Below are 20,590 nucleotides of genomic sequence, written 5' to 3'. Positions count from 1 at the left end.
ATTATGATTAAAGATTATGAGGGGACATGACATAAAAAAAAATCATTTTTAATAAATACTACAAAATTCCTTTTTGATTTCATGGTGACTAATTTATTTTTGACCATCTGTTTGTGCAGAAACAGAAGACTATGGTGGTGTTGTTACTGTGAAAGAAAATTAATCACTCTGAAAGTGAGAACAAAACAACAGAGTTTTGTGACTAGCAAATATTTTTACCTTGAAAAAAATGTGTTTGAAACCTCTTCAATCTTGTATTCACACCACTTGACATTTTAGTCATTAAATCAACATTTATTTTTCAAAAATGTTTGAAATCAACATGAATTTTAAGGTTACATTTCTAGATTTTTAAAAGATTCATTTTTTTACGTCTCATACAATCTTACTTTGATGTACAATAGAATATCAAAAGATCCTCTCCTGAGATCCTCACACCAGCTTTAACAACCTACAACAGATTTAGTCTCCTTTTGAATGCCAAAGCGGCTTTTATTTATTTATTTATTTTTATCGTGACTATAAAGCTAAATATTAAAACTGTAATCCAGACTATCTAAATCCTGCAGCAGTCCAAATCAATCATATTCTGCTGAAACCTTGTAATCCCTCCGTGCAGTCCATCCTCACCTACTCAGGATGGATTTTGTCATTTGTTTAAATTATTCATCGTCGTGTCTTCCCGTGCTGAATCTCTGGAGATGGCAGGAGCTGGAATGATCACTCTGGTGTCAGGCAAATGTGGAACGGATGCTCTGATGTTTCCTGGAAGCCGTGTGTGTACCGTAGCGTTAACACGCTCTCCTCTCTTCTCCAGCCCGCTTCCCAGGGTGCACACAGAGTCTTCGTCAGACTGTAGCGTGTGGCAGATTGGGTGGACTAATTCAGGATTAATTGCATGCTTGTTACAACAGGGCGCCCATATGGCCTCAAACTCACTGGAGTGGCACTTTTGTGTCAAATCACACGTTTGCTTGAGGAAAGGGAGGTTGCTGTTGGACTGAGTCGTGTTTCACGATTCTGTCGAATCGGCAGAAACATCCAAAATCCTGCTGGCATGTTACATGGATCTTCCTGAATTTCCAGCGGCAGTTCCGCAAGATTGAAAAGGACGTGATTGAACATTATTCTCAGGCAAAGAACTGCTCACAATGGAGAGTGATAGGTTATATTGTGTATTCAATCAGAAATCGAAGACATTCGAGATGAGGGAATTCATGAGTATGTGAAAGGCACGGGGGAAGGCATTTAAGCCTGTTTAGAGTCAATGTCATACAGATGTTCAGGATGGGATCCGTTCCTCAGCAGTAGAAAGCTATTAGAATCAAAAGCTCCCTGAATGCTTGTTAACTCCACAGTACTAAATCCATGATCCGATTCAAATTTTCAGAAACAATGCCGTCATGATCTATTTTTCACTCAAGAGGCCACTTTTATATCAAAATGCTTCAATGATGATCAGTTTTGGCTTTTAGCAAGAGAAAATTCACCCTAATGATTACTATTCCATTGCAGTTCCTTTTTGCTCAATGCAACTAGTATTCAGCATTTTGTAATTGCCTGCAAATTATTGTATTGACAATTCTATACTTATTTTGGTCATTGCATATTGGATGTGACATTTAACCTTGTTGGCTAAAGGCACATGCAACGGAGACAATAAAGTCGTTACTTTGCAATGACATATATTAGAGGAAGTGTGCTCCAGATGCAAACCTTTCCATTCTTTCCACTTTTACCTGTCACAACAAAGAAACCTCAACTCAGAATGGAACACATGAAAACATGGTGATCATTTGCAACAGATGTTTGCATAGCGGATTCCATCTGCTAGTTTTTTCATCAAAACATACAGGGCAACTTTAGCAGGCTCTCTAATTCAATTACAAAGTGGCAAACAAAAGGTTTGCAGTGTTGTAAGAACAAATGCTCAAAGGTGTCATCTTCTTTTGTGGTCCACACACTTCCAATTAGCTGCTTCTATCTGGGTGTGAAATCTACTAGCAAGAGCGATTTACCGAGCAAGTGACAGCAGACAAACCAGTTGGCTGCGAGGACAGAAATGAAGGTGGCAGGCGGACTGTTTGTGGTGTGCCGTAAGGCTCTCACAGCGGGTTTGGCTCTCACCTGTTTCCCTGCGAACATTTCACACTTCTCTGCAAAGCTAGTCTCTCTATTGAGGTTTGATCTAGGGACTTTGTTCTTCTGTCTTAGCTGTTTATATTAAATCAAGTTTTTTTTTAATTTTCTGAAGAGTGTACGTTCTTTCTTGTGCAAAACTCACCTACCACACTGTTGAAGTTGGTCTGACATATTTCCCAGTATATTCTATTCTGTTGTGTTCTGAATGGTTTCTAGGGCATTCCGATGGTTTCTAGGGTTTTCTGAGGGAGTCTTGCTATAGTTTACAGCCCAAAGTAAAAAAAAAAAAAAAAAAAAAAACTGCTTTGATTCCTTTTACAGATTTCCTACAGATTTTTCAAACCAGGCTCTTTAGAGAAAAACAAAAGAAAGAAAAAAACCTTTCCATTTCTGCAAAATGATATTGCATTGCTTCTTGTACATTTCCCAACACGTTCAAAGTGAAATTTCCAGTGAGGGGTGCTAAAAGATGATGTTTGAAATAACGTACCACCTACACTAAATCCTACCCTAAACCTAATCGATAGTCTTAAAGGGTTAGTTCACCAAAAAAGGAAAATTCTGTCATTAATTATTTATGTTACCCTCATGTCGTCCCAAACCCGTAAGACTTTCGTTGATCTTCGGAACACAAATAAAGATATTTTTGATGAAATCTGAGAGCTTTATCTCCCTCCATAGATAACTATGCAACGCTTCAAAAAGTTCATAAAGCAATTGTAAAACTAATTCATATGAATTGAGCGGTTTAGTCCAAATTTTCTGAATAGACACGATCACTTAATATAATGAACGGATTTAATTTAGGCATTTATTCACATACAGTATAAACATTCATGAACTCGCACATCAGTTGTGGTAAATGGAAGCTCAAGCATGTTCGCTTCAGGGTTATTATAGTTTTGCATTTTTCATTAGTTTTTATTTTTATTTCGTTTTGACTTTTTGTTTTCAAATTCAGTTTAGTTTTAATTAGTTTTTAAAGTGGGTTTGCTAGTTTAGTTTATTTTTTATTTTTTGAAAATGCTTAGTTTTAGTTTAGTTTTTATTAGTTTTAGTGTTAGTTTTAGTCTGTTTTTGTAATTTGGGTTATTTGTCAGGGGCAAGATTCAAAAAGGTCAGAAAAAGTATTGTGTAATACTAACTCAACAAAAATGTCATACAATTTTAGGAAAAAATTCACACCCCATTGAAATTCCTTTACCTCTTACATTTTGTAACACGCCATACCAGAAATCTACACATCTTCTATACAGAATTCACACCCTATACAAATACCACAGCTGTACAATTTTCACACCCTATACTTAATTTATCCTATATAGTCAATAGCCTACTCATCTGGATTGAAGCAGCAAACATTCAGTGTAAAAGTAAAAAAATGACATAACATTATTTAATATCTGAATCACAGCTTATAGCCTATAGTGTTTTGACATCGACAACCACAACCAAAAAGTGCATTTTACCTCAAACTTGCGACTAGTTAACTTTCTAAAGAAGGCGCAATCGCTTCTCGGGTCAACATTAACACACTGACAAAATTATATTCAGAATTTAAAATATTTTTATACCACTTTTTAATGTGTGATTGTGTAAAGGTGTTCACGAGATGGAGATACCAACCTTTCGCGTACTTGCAACGTCGAACGAACACTCGTTCTCATGGAGACGCGGTGTGCACGGAGGGGAGGGGCTGTGTGTGTGTGTGTGTGTGCGCGCGCGCGCGCATGTGAGAGACGCATGAGTGACAGAGAGACGGAGGGTGAGCAGGGAATACGCTGCGTGTTTTAAATAGCATTAAAAAATGAAAGACCTTGACAAAGACGAAAACTAAGGACATTTACTCTATAATTTTATTTTATTTTAGTTAGTTTTGCCAAACACACATTACAGTTTTAGTTATGTAAATGCCTCATTTTTATTTTTATTTCAGTTAACAACAATGTTTTTTCGCACCTAGTTTTCGTTTTTTCGTTCACGATTATAACCTTGGTTCGCTTGACATGCGAGAACCAATGAGGTTCATTCTCGTGTTACGCAGCACGTTTGAGCTTCAGCAAGAACCAATGAGGTTTGTTCTCACGCTTTAAGCAGGTTCGGCTGAGCTTCTGTTTATGTTCGCTGATCAATGTTCATGTGAATAAAAGCTTAAATTCTGTTCATCATATAAAAGCAATACAGTCTCTTAAGAAAATTTGGACTAAACTGCTCAATTCATGTGGATTAGTTTTACATCACATTATGAACTTTTTAAAGCGTCAATTAGTTGCGTATCGGTCTATGGAGGGACAGAAAGCTTCCTTTTTGTGAAAAGCAATAAAGGTTGTTGGTGTTTTACTGCTACTAGTGTTTATTTCAGCTGGAAACTTCAGTGAATTTTGTGTGGGTACGTTTTGAAGCAAAAATGTGGGTAGATTCAAGTTTTTTATTGAGCCTGTTGAGGTTTTTAAGCCAAATTAATTAATTAATACAATTAAGAAAAGTAATCGCACATCCTCCAAAAAGGTGCCAAAGTCGAGATATTCATGTGAAGCACAAATAATGCATCACAATTTACACAGCAAGTTTTCTGCAGAAAATATACAAACAAACCAGATAGATAGATAGATAGATAGATAGATAGATAGATAGATAGAAGAACAAAAGTTTGATTGTTTCCTTGGCGGTCTAATTAAATATTCATCCCCTTCTGTCTCATTCTCCATAATGATCTGTAACAAAATGCAATCAGATGTCTTTCTAAACCCTGTTTTGTGAAAGGCCTGTGCGGGTTACGAGGTCAAGGTTCAGCTACGAGGGGTTGAACTCCACTAATTGTCTCCCTAGAATGAGGTCTACATCTCTTTCAAACTGCTTTCATTGAGTCACGTTTTGAATTCGGTGCTTTGACTAACTTTACAAAGACTAAATTACAGACACCGTGAATGAAAGCGGCAGATACTTAAAATGTAAAAAAAAGGCCTCCAGACAGGGATGTCACATCACAGATTGAACAGAAGGGGAACTCCACACCCTTGGGCCAAAGTCTTTCTAGTGCCAAACAAACGACAGACAGCACATCTGGCTGTCAATGTGCGTTCCTTTCAGCTGAATGTTGGTTTTCTTTTACTGGGTGGTGGAACAAATGTAGAAGCATTTGCAATTTTAACACTGGTTGCTGCTTTATTACCTGCATACGCAAGGCTCCTTGAAAGAGAACAAATTTTTTGACCTTCAATTCATTGGCGTGACATGCCGGAAAGGCAACCTGATTTAATCGAGCTATTAACCCTGTGCCCTGAGCATTAAGTGTAGCTGAGGTAGAAAATGGACGTGTTTTTTAAATGTTTTCACACATTTTATTAAAACTCCATGTTGCGAGATGCACCGAGCCGTGGCAGCAATGACACTAGGCGCTAGAAAGTGAGAAATGAGATGAAGGCACAATCAAAAAGGTGACGCTGGGGCCTCGGTGGGACTGTTAGTCATCTGCTTGGGTGAGGATGGGGGGGGGGGGGGGGGGGGTATGGGGGGGGTATGGGGGGGTGACAGACAGAGGAGGCGTTCCGCCTTTTCTTCTCCATTACTTTAATTGTTTCCAAACCATTTGGCCTTGAACGTGCGCTAGTCTATACTCAGCACACATGCTTCAACCACACTTAACATTCCTCGGTGCACAAGCCCTTAATCTTTCCTCCACTTTCCCTGTCACTTGAACGTAAGGAGGGTGATATATGGCGTTGAGAGACACTGAAATTTCGGGTAACTTTGAAGGCATCATCCGCAGGCAGTTAGTCTGCAGGTCTGAGTGATTGCTTTTTGTCTTTCGTGCTAGCCAGCTTATTGCTTCCAATATAATATTGGAATATTGCATCTTATGTGGCACTTCATAAAGAGTCTGGATATTTTTCAGCGTATGTCATGCAGAATTTTTTTTTTTATATATGGCCATGAATTAAGAATTTGTTTCCATGACTAAATTCATGACCATGTTTTATTCATTTGTTCCCTCGTTTTAGGTCAATTGTGGCCACTTTGAACAAATTCATCCCTTGGTTTGGTCACGATTGAACTAAATAAAAATGAGGAAACTACGTAGCACAATGTGGCCATGATTTACCTAAAACAAATTAATAAGTTGTGGGAAGAAATTCTTAATTCATGGCCATGATATCTTATTGTTTTTTTTGTCCCTGAATGTCCTGTGCAGGGCTCGATATCGTCGCTGGCGGATGCGTAGCCTATCTCCAAAAAAGCTACTAACGCTACAGGTAATGGAAAAGTATTTTTTCACTTATTAAACACCACGTTGTCAAAGTTGATAATGGGGATTTATATGTGGTCAGATACTTGCTTGTGCAATTATATTACTAACATTTTACCAAAATCAACTTTTTTAGGGAATTTAGGAATTCGGACATAGGCTACGTTTGGTCCATCATTAGAAAGGCCGCATCTGAGGCAGTAAGTGCATTGCATTAGTTTTTCATCAACTTACATGTTATAAAGGTTGCTGTAGCTCATCTTTTTTCTGTTATTTGGCCAAAATCTTGTGTAGAAGACGAAGACGAAGCTGGACGATGACATCACGGACAAAATGTTTGCGGCACTTCATTCATGATAGAGGCGGGTGGAGTTATGAGGTTTGTTGACTGACAGTTTGAGGATCCAATGGAGTCACAAGGTTTAATCACAAGCTGTTTTTAATACTTTTCATCGGTTAAATATTTGCAAAACCCACGGGCAGACATAAAGGGTGACCAAGAGTAAAGATTTATGAAAGAAAAGAAAAATGAGATTGGCCTACAAGGTTTCCGCCCGAGATCGAGGGACGATTTTGTCTGTTAGAGCATTGCATTTATTTTTCCAATTGGCCCAGCAAAACGGTTACCTTGAGCACGTTGAAAGTTAAAAGTTCACACAAAAAAATTAATTCTGTCATCATTTACTCACAGTCATGTTGTTCTAAACCTTTGGTAAAATGTTTTTCTTCTTTTGTGTTCAACAGAAAAAGAGAATGTCATACAGGTTTGGAACTATCACATAAAAAAGATAGCATCCTTTATGCTTTATGACTAGTGATATCTCCTGATAATAAAAATACAAATATGTTTTCGTAGCACAATGATATATAACAGAAGCCTGCTAGACATTTTGTGGAGTCTAAGTGAGCACCTCGATTTAGTCTAATACAGGTTAAGCGACCTCATGTCGTTTAAGGAATTCAAACTTGTGTACAGTAGTGTTTTCACACAGAGCCTTTGTGACAGGTCTCAAATGATCTATGGCTCTCCTCCAGAGTAAAAACATACTTGAGGCCTTTCCTCCCTTTTCTTTTCTCACCCTGCATGACAGATGTGTCTCCCTTCCCCCACTAACTCCCCCTCCAGCACCCTTATTTTTCCTCACTGGTCCTTTATTTCATCCTACACGCTTTGGTGGGGAGGAAATGTGCCTGCCACATGATGATATCTTGATTTTCCCCAAAAGTTTCCCATTTCCTGTGAGTTCTGACTCACAGACATTAACAAAAAGGCGCACAATCAACCACGTCTCCAAAAGTTATTCAATATGGCATAAGGCATTGTGGTCTCTGAGTAATTGTTCCTGATTTTTAACCAGCTGTAAATGTTTGGGGCAACTAGAAAAGGTCTTTTGTCATTTCTAGTCCAGATGTGTGCTTTCTTCCGGATATGCGACTTCAGCTGTTCTCTCTGATTTAATGAAGCATTGTGTGTCGCGGAATCGGATGATGTATTTCAGTCATTGTTTAGCTTTTATGTATAGTGTGTAATAAAACCTCTCAAGTTATCCATACTTGGCAGAATATTGGTCCATTGTAAAGTGCTATAGGTTTAATTTCATTGTAAGTTCTTCAGAATAAAATCAAGAAACTTTGCTACAAATTATTGCTTGACTGATATGACAATTCCGTCATCATTTACTCACCCTCATTATTGTTCCAAAACCATAAGACTTTCATTCAACTTCGAAAGCCTAACTTAAATCTGTTCATCGTATTAGGCAATCATGTATCTTCAGAAGACTGTTCAATTCAAATGGACTTTTTTAAGTGCCAAATTTTTGGGCGAATGGCCTTACAATGGAGGAACAGAATTCTCTCAGGTTTCATTAACAATATGAAACAAACAGCAAATGATAGCAACATTAACAAATAATACAATTCAATGATGGCAAATTATATGTATACTGAACTTGTTTTACGCAATATTTGAAATTGGAAAACATTTTGAAAATGACACATGGGGAAACTAACAAACTGAGCTGCATCAGATGATGCCGATTCTCTCAAATTGAACTAATATAAGCTTATTAAACAGCTTGGCTGATATATTGGCCAATCAGTACAACTAACCTTATCTAAGAGACCTCCAGACCTTGTCAGCATTTCATAATCCTGAACATAAGAAATTGAAGTTCGCGTTTCAATGATTGTGGAGATGAGAAAAATATATTTGCAAAACAACATCATAAATGTGTACATTCCAGGATGCAGGTTTTTATAAAATGACAGAAGTGTTTCTTTTGGCCGTCTGTGACAGGCAGCTGGCTTGACTTGTAGATTTACCACCCCATTGTTCTGTCCCTCCATAACAAAAACACACTGTTTCCTGTTCTGTTCTAACCATGCTTAGTATTCAGGGTGGAATATTGTTTGTAACGTACGAGGGTAGAGGAAGGGCCACAGATAATGTGCTGTGGAAGGTTAGAGGTCCTTATCTGAGTCTGTAAGAAAAAGCGCAAACGCAGTGTGAGAACATCATGTGTGTAGCCGGGATTGTGTGAGGGGGTAAAGTGTGTCTGAGGTCATGAGGTGTGAGTGCTTCTTTTGAAATGCATCACACTACACTCCCCACCGTGGGAGAGCTCTGAGTGTCCTGTGACCCAATGCGTCATTTGGAAATCAAGCCAAATGGTTTGTGCTTCCTATGTAGTCATCAGGGACAATGATCGGACAGTCTTGTTTCTGATTAAGTTCTGATTAAGGTAATACTTTAGTTTAGGGTCCAATTCTCACTATTAACTAGTTGCTTATTATCATGCATATTACTAGGATATTGTCTGTTTATTAGTACTTATAAAGCACACATTAATGCCTTATTCTGTATGACCAAATTCTACATCCCTTAATCCACCCAATACCTGAACTTAACAACCTTACTAACTATTAATAAGCAGTAATTAGGAGTTTCTTAAGGCAAAAGTCATAGTTAATTGTGAGAATTGGACCCCAATCTAAAGTGTGACCCTGATTTGTTTTTTGCTTCGAAATTGGTTGAAAATCAGCAAACTTGGTAAGTATTGATGATGCATATGAGGGCACATCTCAATTATCTATCTTAATATTTAAACAATTTTCAAACTGAAATCCTCTAAGCTAATGATTAATGATTTACTAACAGTGATGCTTTCAGATATTGAGTCAAATTTTGACAAGAGGCCACTTATTTTATTTGAACTTTTCATTCTTTCAAACAGAGAGAGAGAGAGAGAGAGAGAGAGAGAGAGAGAGAGAGAGAGAGAGAGAGAGAGAGAGAGCAGCTCAAGCGACTATGGCAAATCATTTCATTCAACCTTATCAGCCATCTGGAATGTGAAATTTCCTCAACACACTATTGGTTAGAACCAACAAAAAAGTTTAACAAATGCAAGATTTAAAAAAAACAACAACAAAAAAAAAAGCCATTATATCCAACATGTTGCTTCACGTTTGCTGAAGTAAAACCCTGAAGTATTTTAACAAAATTGACTGAACATTCAATGATGAAACGTAACGGACGAGCAATATTCAGATTCATAGAAAACATAACTTAGAGCATAATTTCAGTGCTTGGCTATTGTATTTACATTACCAAGTCAACAAAGGATCTTTCTTTATTTTGATCTTTAGATTTGTTTGTTTGCTGTTTGAATAAATGTTTGAAAAGTTATAAGCAAATGGGGATAAAAGAACCACATGCGTTTTGGACCACACCGGCTTGCACATCAACAGCATAAGGGCTACAAATGTCTGAACTGATATGTAATATGCATCCATCAGGCCAGCTTTGGGATGCAGGCAGCCAAAATTACATTGGATGGACTCAAATGACTTGAAGTACAGGAATCAAGGCCTCTTCTCGTGCATTAAAGTTCGATATTCAAGATCTGAGAGTTGAGAAACATAAAAACAATCAAAAAACAATAAATAAAAAAAAAAAATCCTGTATTTTCCTAACAAAACCAGTTTTTTTGTTAGAGTATTCTCAGATTCTTCACATGAGATGTTTATTCAGCATGAGATTGTTATTCTGAATAACAGCATGTTATTCAGCAAGTTTTGCAGCACTTCTTCACTGCTTGTTCATTTGTTCAATCCTTTGAAAGTCATCCAGATTTCCAAGTTAAGGTATAAACAGAGGGCAAATTCCCATGTGCTCCAGCATCTAATCCAGAAACCAGGCCTCATGACCAACAAAGAATGAGTTCTTCTGAACTAGACAACACTTCGGCCCTTGTAGCATCCAGCCAACAGGGCTAAATCAACTGCAACAAGCAACTGATCTGAGCAGCATCAAAAGACTGATGTCCATCATTAAAAACAACACCATTTCAGTGTCCGTAGCTTGTCCATGCTCTGTCAAACTTTGTAGTAGATGTTTGCAGGATTTTGTGGTGGCATTTCTTGGACGATGTAAACAGGGTGTCCGTAGTCACCACTGACCTTCTCGTAGTGCGGACAATACATGCTTCCTGAGGTCCGAAGTGGAAAGATGATGTCACTCGGCTCAGAGCCGTTATTGTTGCTCCCGCCACTGGCGGCGCTTCCGCGTTTGGGCAGCGTGTTTAACGGCAACTGGGCAGAGCACTGCGCGGAGTGTTTCTGATGACGCCGATGAAGGAGTGCTACAAGAGCAATGATGATGATGATGAAGATGACGGCACCGGATGCAACACCAGCAAACAGGGCTACTTCAGATCCAGCAGATCCTACAGACTCTCCGCTCTTCCCTCCGGACTCACCATTCTGTATAGAGTCTGGGGAACGAGAAAGAGTTTATGACCAGATGTAGTGTACTCTTTGTAGTTTAAAATTGAGGAAAAGTTTGACATCTGAGATTTATTAACATCTACATTGTACATCTGAGTCATATTTCAAATCAAAATCAAAAGAAATATATAATTTTAGGACTAATTGTATTAAGACTTTTTGCATTGTGTCATTAATCCTCATTATTTGTATTTAATTATATTATATATTGTATAAAGTATAATTATATATATTATTCCCATTATTTAGGCAAAATATTATTTTTTGTTTTTGTTTTTTTTGGGGTGAAATTTGAATTGCATAACTTATGATTTAATGAGATTTACCCTCATATACATGAATACCTACCGATTTTGCTGACAACGTCATTCTCTTTGCTGAAGGTGTTTTGGTCCTTATTGTCCGGGTATTTTGGAGGATGTCTTGTGGGATGATTTTTTGCTGAGATTGAATCTGTTGGACCTAAAAACAAAACAGAAAATTAAATATAATACAGCAACAAAGATTACTAGTGGAGCTCAAGCAGTACGAAATGTTCATCGAACTGAAAAACTGATCTGAACATAATATCGGACCACCCTTACATCTTTTTGGCTTCTAGGCATTATGCCCCAGGTTTTGAGAGAGAATTTAATGAATTGGCGTAAAGCTGCAAGTATCTCCCCACAAGCCCAAAGAAGGGACAGCTGGCATAGCCATAGGAAACAAGCTCACATGACATTTCAATTACACGCTGAGGCACACTAGCATGGACACCCACTAGAAGACCGGTGACATGAAAGACTGTTATGGAAGCAGTGATCTTCATCATTGCAGGTACGGAGAGAAAGGTTGTGGGTGGTACTCACTCTGTCCAACTCTCAGAACCAGCTTCATGGATTTGGTCTTACAAACACCGCCATCATGGTTGTCCAAACCTTCAAATGTGCTGTTGGATGTGGCTGAAAGAGGGAAGAAGGAGAAATTAATTAGCCATTGATATCATTTTGTTAATCACACACACAAAAATCTCACAAAATCTGTCAAAAACATGTCTGGATCATATTTTTCCTGATGAAAATACATTTTTTCCATTGTGACATTATTTTCAAAACAATTAAACACATTCAAATGTCATTATAATGAATCAAAAATAATAATACATTCAGTATTAGAGCTGCGCGATTAATCGTTAAAAGATCATAATCTAGATTCAAACACTCACTCAGTTATTAAACTTATCATGTATATCTTTTTAACCACACAGTATCATTATATCTGGGTTACAATGATTCAGAGTATCACATAGGCTAAGTACTGGGATAAAAGTTTAAAGTTCGAATATAAACACTGATGTCTAAAGTAGTGATCAAAATAGAGTAAATCACCTTTAGAAAGTAACGTGAAGCTTTAAATAAAGATTGTATCAAATACATCATTACACCAGTAGGTTGCGACAAGTGAGTGTTAAAAATGTATTTGTCAATGAATCATTCATTCAAGAGAATCGTTCAAAACACTGATTCATAATGAAGCAAGTGAAGTCTTTATGAGTGAGTCATTGAATCATTCATTCAAACCGATAAAAAAAAAAAATCAAGTTAATTAAACATTTTTAAATAGACTGCAGTAATTAACATTTTGTCAGAACCATAGTGAATTGCATGCTATTTTGTTTAGTTGTCTATTCAGAATACAGAGAGAATCGTGATCTCTATTTGAAACAAAAAATCGTTTATAATCATTTTTATTATTGCTAATTATAATGTGATTGGGAATATAAGGATCAACAATGACATAATAACGAGAATTACAAAACATCTGCATGGATTACAGTAATGACAATATGGGGGGGGGGGGATTTGTTTGTTATGAAAAGTCAAAGCAATGTTGAAATAGGAACATTTCTAATGCAATTTATTTGTTTTTTATTGTGAGAGTCACCCATACAACATTTAGTAGCTTACATTTCTGATGCTGAATATTTATAGCCATCATCCATCTTAAAAACGTTTGCATGCCACCAAATTATTCTTTCCTCTCGAGGCTCATTTCTCTTACAGTCTTGTGGATGAATTTGGCCATATAAGGTTTAGTAGCACTAAGTGAGCTAGTTTATGACCGGGTCAACTTTCCACAAGTGTACTCACAGGTGCTTTAAAATCTTTAAAGTGTTCCTTGCGGACATACGAGTCACATGTTCATCAGTCACTGTGTATGTGTATGCAGAAGGTGAAGGTTCAACTTGCTCGCACAAAGAGAAAATCACAGTTTTGCAGCTTGGCAAAGCTTCTTAAAAGCTTGCGTTTGTTTGCTAGTAAATCCTTACGAAAAGCATTAAGAGGGGCGCGCACGCACTCACATGCACGCTAATTTAGAAAACCCTCATACTGTGAGTAATAAACCCAGTGTAATCACACAGGTTTGAACTTTACAGAAACTAAGCATAATACCAAAGCCTTTTCACATCATTATCACAGAATATCAAGGATTTGCTTTGACCGTCAATCCACGGCTAGTGGAGTGGCTTGGTGGAACGATTTAAATACCATTGTGGTTGGGCACCCATGCTGTGTCCTCTGATAGCAGAGCTAAAGAATTCCATTGGGCCGTAATCTCTCTTTCCCTGCGAGGATTAAGACCAATCCCACATGAACAAATGGACTTCCCCTTCAAACTGCTTAGGGCACAGAAAGAACTGAGTGACCAGCAAGTGAAAGGGCAAGAGAGTGGGGGGGGGGGGGGGTTGGCAGAGAAAGCAAACGAGAAAGAGAGCTAAGAGGGGAAAACAGGGAGGGGGGGGGGGGGGGGAGAGAGAGAGAGAGAGAGAGAGAGAGCTTTTACCCAACATGTCCCAGTTCCCTGCAACCATTCCCACATTCATCTGCAGCGGCCACTCTAGATGTGACCCGACTCTTCGGCTTGAATGAAGCCCGCTCATTTCCTAACCACAACAAGCACATTTAGTGCCTCGGGCCGGCGCAGCTCAGTCACTCACGAAGCCAGCGACCGAGCAACAAAGTGGAGGTGGAAAATTGAAGTTGCGCGCACACAAAAAAAAAAAAGTGTATCCAAGCAGATGTTATGGTTTCAGTAGGGTTTTTTTTGTTGCTTTTAGCAGACATTAAGAAGTCTAACTATCCTAGAGATCATATTTTAACCACATATACGCAGTGAAACATATCCTGTCTGACTGTCTGTCTAGAAAAAAATGCTAATTATTTGTTGTAAGTTGCAGCAGGACTGGTTGCGCAGATATTCAATGGTTGCTCGTAATTTCTTACATATTTATTTGCGGATATACATTGAGTCATAAACATAAATGCAATTTAAAAGTCTCTCTTTCTCCTTTTAAAACTACACTTTAAAATATGTAAGAAACTTAATGTAGTCAGGTTGATTCAGTCAAATAAAATATTAACAAATGTCTCTGTGACTTATTTTTCCAATTACTTCCACATGAAGTGAATTTACGTTTCTTAATTTACTGTACCAAAAGTCAGTTAATTAAATGAAATATTCATTGTTACAAAAACCTTAATGTCTCTCTAGAAACTTAAATTGTTAAGAAACTAATAGTAGCTAGTGTCTTGTTCACAAGAAAATACAAATAAAAACAAATATAAACTACAGCTTGAAAGTTTGGGCTCAGTACCATTATTTAATGTTTTAAATAAGTATTTAAGTCTTTACGTTCACCAAAGCAAAAATACAGTAAAACAGTACTATTGTGAAATATTATTACCGTTTAAAACAACTGTTTTCTATTTTCATATATTTTAAAATGTAATTTATTCCTGTGATGGCAAACTTGCATTTTCAGCATCATTATTCCAGTCTTCAGTGTCACATGATCCGCCAGAGATCATTTTAATATGCTGATTTACTGCTCAATATACATTTCTTATTACTATCATCAATGTTGAAAACAGTTGCGCTGCTTAATATTTTCTTTGCTAAGTGAGATAAAAAATGTTCAGGATTCTTCTATGAATAGAAAGTTCAAAAGAACAGCAATTATTTGAAACACAAAATGACAGTAAATACATTCATAATGTTACAAAAGATTTGTATCAATTGAATGCATCCTTGCAGAATTAAAGTATTAATTTGTTTTTTTTAAATCGCACTGACCCCAAACTTTTGAACGGTAGTGCATGTCAGGACTTTCCAACACGCCTAAAAAATGTTTTTTAAAAATTGTTCTCTTCCTCTCATTTTGTCAACTCTCACACACATCACAGTTACATGCACATGTTCTGACATTCACATGCACACAAGGCACACACTCACACACAAACACACACTCAAACATCGAGGTAAGTCTCTTTAGAATCATTTAGGTCAGATATCCATGTCCCTCGGGCTGCAGGCCGAGCTGCCCTAAACAATCACATCAAACCGATCCGTCTCATACTGGCAAAGGATTGGGGGATTTAGAGCGTGTAAATCTTAAAATCACATAAACGGCCATTAAGGAATGTGCCAACTGAAAAGGGGCTGAGATCAACACACGCTAAACTGAACGATAACCACTTTTCGAAGTGGTTGAATGATACTAATAACATCCATGTAAAGGGCCATCAACAAGACTTGCTTCACAGAGAACATCTCAGACTCTAGACATTTCCCTCCCCACATGAGAAGAGGACAAAAATAGACCTGGGAAAAACTACATTTAAAAAAAACAAAGAATTGATGTGTGCTAGGCAAGCTAAACAATATAATGATTAATGAGCATAAATATCTTTATGTTAATGACAAAGACATCTTGTGTGGTAAACACACTTGCCAACGGATTTAACACATTTCCATTAACTATAAACTTGATTTGTTCATTATGTTTTGAGGGCTACTCTAGACAGTCGCCTTCCCAGACGAAAAGACGGAAAAGATATCTTGGGAGACAATGCTGGAGGCTGAAATTCCCATGGGTGGGATCAGTTCTGCATTTGGCTCCTTCTACACAGTGTTCCAGCTGGCAATGGAGGTGAAAAACTATCATGAATCAGCACCTAAAGGGAAAATTTTTGAGTAAGAATGGAAATGAACTTACAGATGATGTGATAGTCCTTTCCTTTGAAGAACTCCAGGCCCCACAGGTTGGGGCTGAACTCTTGAAACTTGAAGGTGAACTTCACGTCCTGGTCCGGCTTGTCACAGTTGAGCAGTAACATGTCGCTTTTAGTAACTCTACAGGTCTCCAATTGTTCTTTGGGAACAAGATAGACCCGGAAGTATTCAATGTTCATCTGCTCAGTGGAGCCTGCCTTGATTCTTGGACACACAATGTCCATTTTGTCTCCGATCTGAGGGTATAGTACTACACCTTTTCCTGGAACAAACCTGTAGGGAACAAGGGATGTTAAATATCTTATAGTGTTACAGAGATGGTAAAAAACCTTATCATGACTAATAATTATGAATCAATTAAGCATGAGAACTTTAAAGGTAATGTAAAATATATCATGTTTGGACGTCTAATAAATGAATCTGTATCTGGTGGTTTCTTCAGGTAATTCAATTAACAAAAGAATCATTGGCTTCAATTATGTCTTTTGAGGGTCAATTATCCTAGATGGGGATAGTTTACCCAAAGCAGTCCAAAAAAACAACAACATTGGCCCAAAAAGGGATCCAATTGGGTCGAAAACGACACTGGACCCCATTGACTTTCTCTGTATGGTAAAAAAAAAAAAGAACAAAAAAGAGACATTTATCTAAATATCTTTGGTAAAGTTACACAAAGAACCCAAGGCTGCCCCCTCCATTCATATTAAAACAAGCAACTGACTGAAATGGATTGAGACAAGCGATTTCCTTTGGCTAATCAGAGTTCTGTCTTGAAGCAGAATGCAAATGCATATAAAGCATTTGGGACCTTGGCTTACTTACACTTTTTTTTTTTTTTTACTAATGTCTGCAACTTTTCATTTTTTACTAATGTCTGCATCCCCCCCCCCCCCCCCCCCCCCCCCCCCCCCCCCCCCCCCCAACTTTACATACTTCTCTATTCTGTAATGCATTTGCACAATTAACAATCGCTCACTCCTGACCGTTTGCTGGCAGTCCTTTATCTGCCCTCACCGTTTGCTGGCAGTCCTTTATCTGCCCTCAATGTTTATTACAACCTCACTATAGCTCCTATTACAATGTTCACTTGTTGTAAAAGGATTCTGAAATTGACCTTTCAATTATTTGCAGATTCTCAGATTAAGCTGATTTCTGATTAAACACACAAATTCCATTGTAAACAGACTTGTGTGCATTGGGTCTATCCCTTTATATTTTAAATCTACCATGACAAAGTTAGACATGGTCTCATTCTCGCTAACACCATAAGGCAGAATAAAAGAGTCACTTTCTAAGACTAGCTTCCATCCTCATAAAGTCATTAAGAAAGGGACCCTCAAGGTTCTGCTGGGGGTCCTGAGAAGACAGGAAGCTTCAGTGCCCCTCCTCCGCCCCCCCCAATACCAACTTCAGTGTGGATAAACCGGGATGGGGGTTGAACAGTGCCTTCATCCCAGCGCACCTTTTGTCTCCAAAGCTCTGTGATAAAGATGACCCACTGAGCTACTGGAACTCATGAAAACCGATTACAACCTGCAGCAAAGCTCTGCTGCACAACGGCTTAGCATCTTAAAAGAACGTTATCCTGCATCTAAACAAAACTGATCTATTTGAATACAGGTTCACCACTGTGAAGAAACAGCCACGATGCTACCAAGGCAACAGTTTCACTCTTGAGCGATCAGATGGTGGAATAAAACACAAAGACTTTTAACACAAATTGAAATCTAAGTGCATGTTTGGTGAAATGTTTGCCCAAATGTCCAAACATGTTTCAGGTAAGTTTACCAATTGACAAGACCTCCCAATGGCAGGAAGAGAGTATGTGGCAGCTGAGAAAACACCAGGCTGGGTGTCTCAATCTCAGAAAGTAGTACTTAAATGCATTTCCCTTTCTTTTAACAGTGTACTGAGACTATTTGTCCTGACGCAGGAAGGTGTGCTGAGGAACAGATGCATAATTATCACAAGACTTTGGAGACACACTTCACAGTGGAAAAAAGGAGCTCAGGCAACAGATCTCTCTGTGGCAATCAGCGAGAGGTTGTAATCCACTCTTCAATTTTACATTTCTCAGCTTATAATCAGTCCTAAATTTAGGCTGTGGCAGCACTCTTACACGATATTAACCATGATGTAAGGTTTCCAAAAGTTTGATTGCTCTAAGTGCAGATTCATTCTGCAGCTTTTCCTCAGCAAATACCAGGGTGCATGGAGTTCGCAAGCCATGTTACAATCTCGCCATATAATTTATAGAAACCATTGCATTTACCTGCACTTTTTGACAGGGCGCGCACAGGCTAATTACTTAAATTACAAAATGCATATAAATGAACATTTACAAATAGTGGTAACATCTATGAGGTGGAAGTTCGTAAAGGATAGCCCAACTGATCTGTTTTTAAAGTTTACGCGGTGCTCTCCTTTTAGCTTGATTCTGTAAATGAATGCACTTGCATCTCAATGTTACTGCCAATAAAGCATCATTGTAACTAATACCCTGCAGTCTGGAAAGGTGGGTGGTCCTCCAACAAAATGCCATGGATTACGAATATGTTTAGTGGGCTGTCTTGTGTTTAAATGACTATGACATGGTAATAAAAATCAATGGAGAAATCAGCTGATTAAAACTGCAAATGAAAGTGTGATTACAGATACACTTTTAAAATGAAAGGTTCTTCTTCAATGGTTCTTTGCTACACCTTCAGAACCCTCAACTACCTTTTTTAGCTGTATATTTTGTATGAACTAAGTAAAAAGATTAAGACTAAGATAAAAAAAAAATATATATAATTATGTTACATTATAGGTTCTGTCCTACCAGTCAGCATATATTGATTATTTAAAGTTCCAGTACATATTTTTGCCTTTGAATTATATGGGCATCTGTGGTTCAGTTCAACTGGTAACTATTCATTGAGTACTAGAATGTATTTCTCGTTATATTCTTGATGTCCTTGTTTATTAGACATTAGCATGTATTCCATTTTTAGAATACTATAATTGTTGCTATATGCACTTGATCATACATAAAATAGGGGATTAGGGGAACATAAAATATACAGTAAAGGGACTAGACACTTCTGTCAGAAATGGTAAAGTACATTTGGGAAAATCACTAGTAGGCTACAGTTACTCTGAAGGCATATCATTTGCAATTTGTTAGGCAAATCATTTTGGTTAGGCTCCAGTTCCAAATGGAATAGTTAGTTCTATTTGGAGTCTCTATTTAAGTGTAGGCTACTTACTTGGTGTTCGAAGTATTCCAGTATATTGATTCTAAAACTGTTGATCGAGCCAGTTTTACTCGACAAGCAACCACGAAAAAACAACATATATAAGTCCACACAGATGTATCCATTGCGATGCAAAAAGAGTTCAGCAGTCCAAATCTGATTCTAACAAGTGAGAGATCCACAGGCACTAATGCGAGGAGAATCCGATGTTGTTGGGCGCTCTCTTCTGCTGAAAACGCGTTTTATTTCACAACGAAAAAAGAACACAATTCGCTAAGACTCCTTCGCACCTGGCACTCTATAGAAAAAAAAAATAACAACAAAATAGCCGGACAGCGGGAGATAATCCATGTAATCGCGTTTTTAGATATTAAATGTCTTAATATGCATCCTTTGATGACCAGTGATTGACATTCTTATGAATGTAGAGAAAACAGTAAAATAGTGCAGGTTACGTGGGATATCAGCACAGCTCTAAAATTCTGATGTTACTGAGCTCAACTCTAAAGGCGGCATCAGTGCTTCTCCTGTTCTTCGTCTTTGCATTCAACTCTGCCAGTCTTGGAGTGCCCTCAAGACGTGCTCGGAGACTTCTTAGGACAACCCAGTGTTGCGGTTAGACCCCGCCCACATCACACTCGATTGGATGACGCTAAATGAGTGACACCTAGCCGAATTGAAGGAGACTACACAGAAGTCTGGCAACTCTGTTCTGCTATATTAATCATTTGGCTACTACCAGAGCACAAAGTTTACCTGAGGTGCAATGCGGTATCAAAATGATCAAAATGCTATTGTTTTCAACCGGGAGGAGGCCGTGACCCACTAGGGGGCCTCAGTGAACATAATAAAAAAGCCATGTTAAATTAAAAATAATTTGGCAACTCGTCCTGTCAACGACTGTATCTAAGTAACTGAGATACATTCTTATGCTTAGAGATATTCAAGCATGCTATGTTGTCTTTACAAAGCCATAAGCCATTTGAGCTTTAAGGTAAGTTTTAAGGAAAATAATAATATTGAATTGACAGATAGAGATCGATTAAGAACTGCTGGTATAGGCTACGTATTTTCATTTCTGAATACATAGTTAGTGTGTGTGTGTGGCCTGGTAAACCGTAAACCT

The 20,590-nt window shown here is 37.9% G+C and overlaps 1 protein-coding gene across 1 annotated transcript; it reads right to left on the bottom strand.

Annotated features, from left to right (window-relative positions):
* Window positions 1-9,580: 9,580 nt before the first annotated feature.
* efnb2b (ephrin-B2b) lies at window positions 9,581-20,183 on the bottom strand. Its single transcript, XM_084105752.1, has 5 exons — window positions 19,477-20,183; window positions 16,212-16,501; window positions 12,025-12,117; window positions 11,525-11,638; window positions 9,581-11,163 (listed from the first exon to the last, which is right to left on the bottom strand). The coding sequence occupies exons 1-5, from the start codon at window positions 19,587-19,589 to the stop codon at window positions 10,766-10,768; spliced, it is 1,008 nt and encodes a 335-aa protein (XP_083961878.1). The 5' UTR covers window positions 19,590-20,183; the 3' UTR covers window positions 9,581-10,765.
* Window positions 20,184-20,590: the final 407 nt, after the last annotated feature.

The sequence above is a fragment of the Abramis brama genome (genome assembly GCF_963993115.1).
Source record: "Abramis brama genome assembly, chromosome: 2".
NCBI classification, from domain to species: Eukaryota; Metazoa; Chordata; class Actinopteri; order Cypriniformes; family Leuciscidae; genus Abramis; species Abramis brama.
Note: the sequence above shows the minus strand (reverse complement) of the source record. Positions and strands in the feature narration are given on the sequence as shown.

Excerpts from the sequence above, each read along its gene's own strand:
- efnb2b (XM_084105752.1), bottom strand. The coding sequence starts at position 19,589 with ATGGATACATCTGTGTGGACTTATATATGTTGTTTTTTCGTGGTTGCT. Across the intron at positions 16,502-19,476 it reads TGGAATACTTCGAACACCAA|GTTTGTTCCAGGAAAAGGTG; the intron begins GTAAGTAGCCTA and ends TGTTCCCTACAG. Across the intron at positions 11,639-12,024 it reads GGTTCTGAGAGTTGGACAGA|GTCCAACAGATTCAATCTCA; the intron begins GTGAGTACCACC and ends TTTTGTTTTTAG.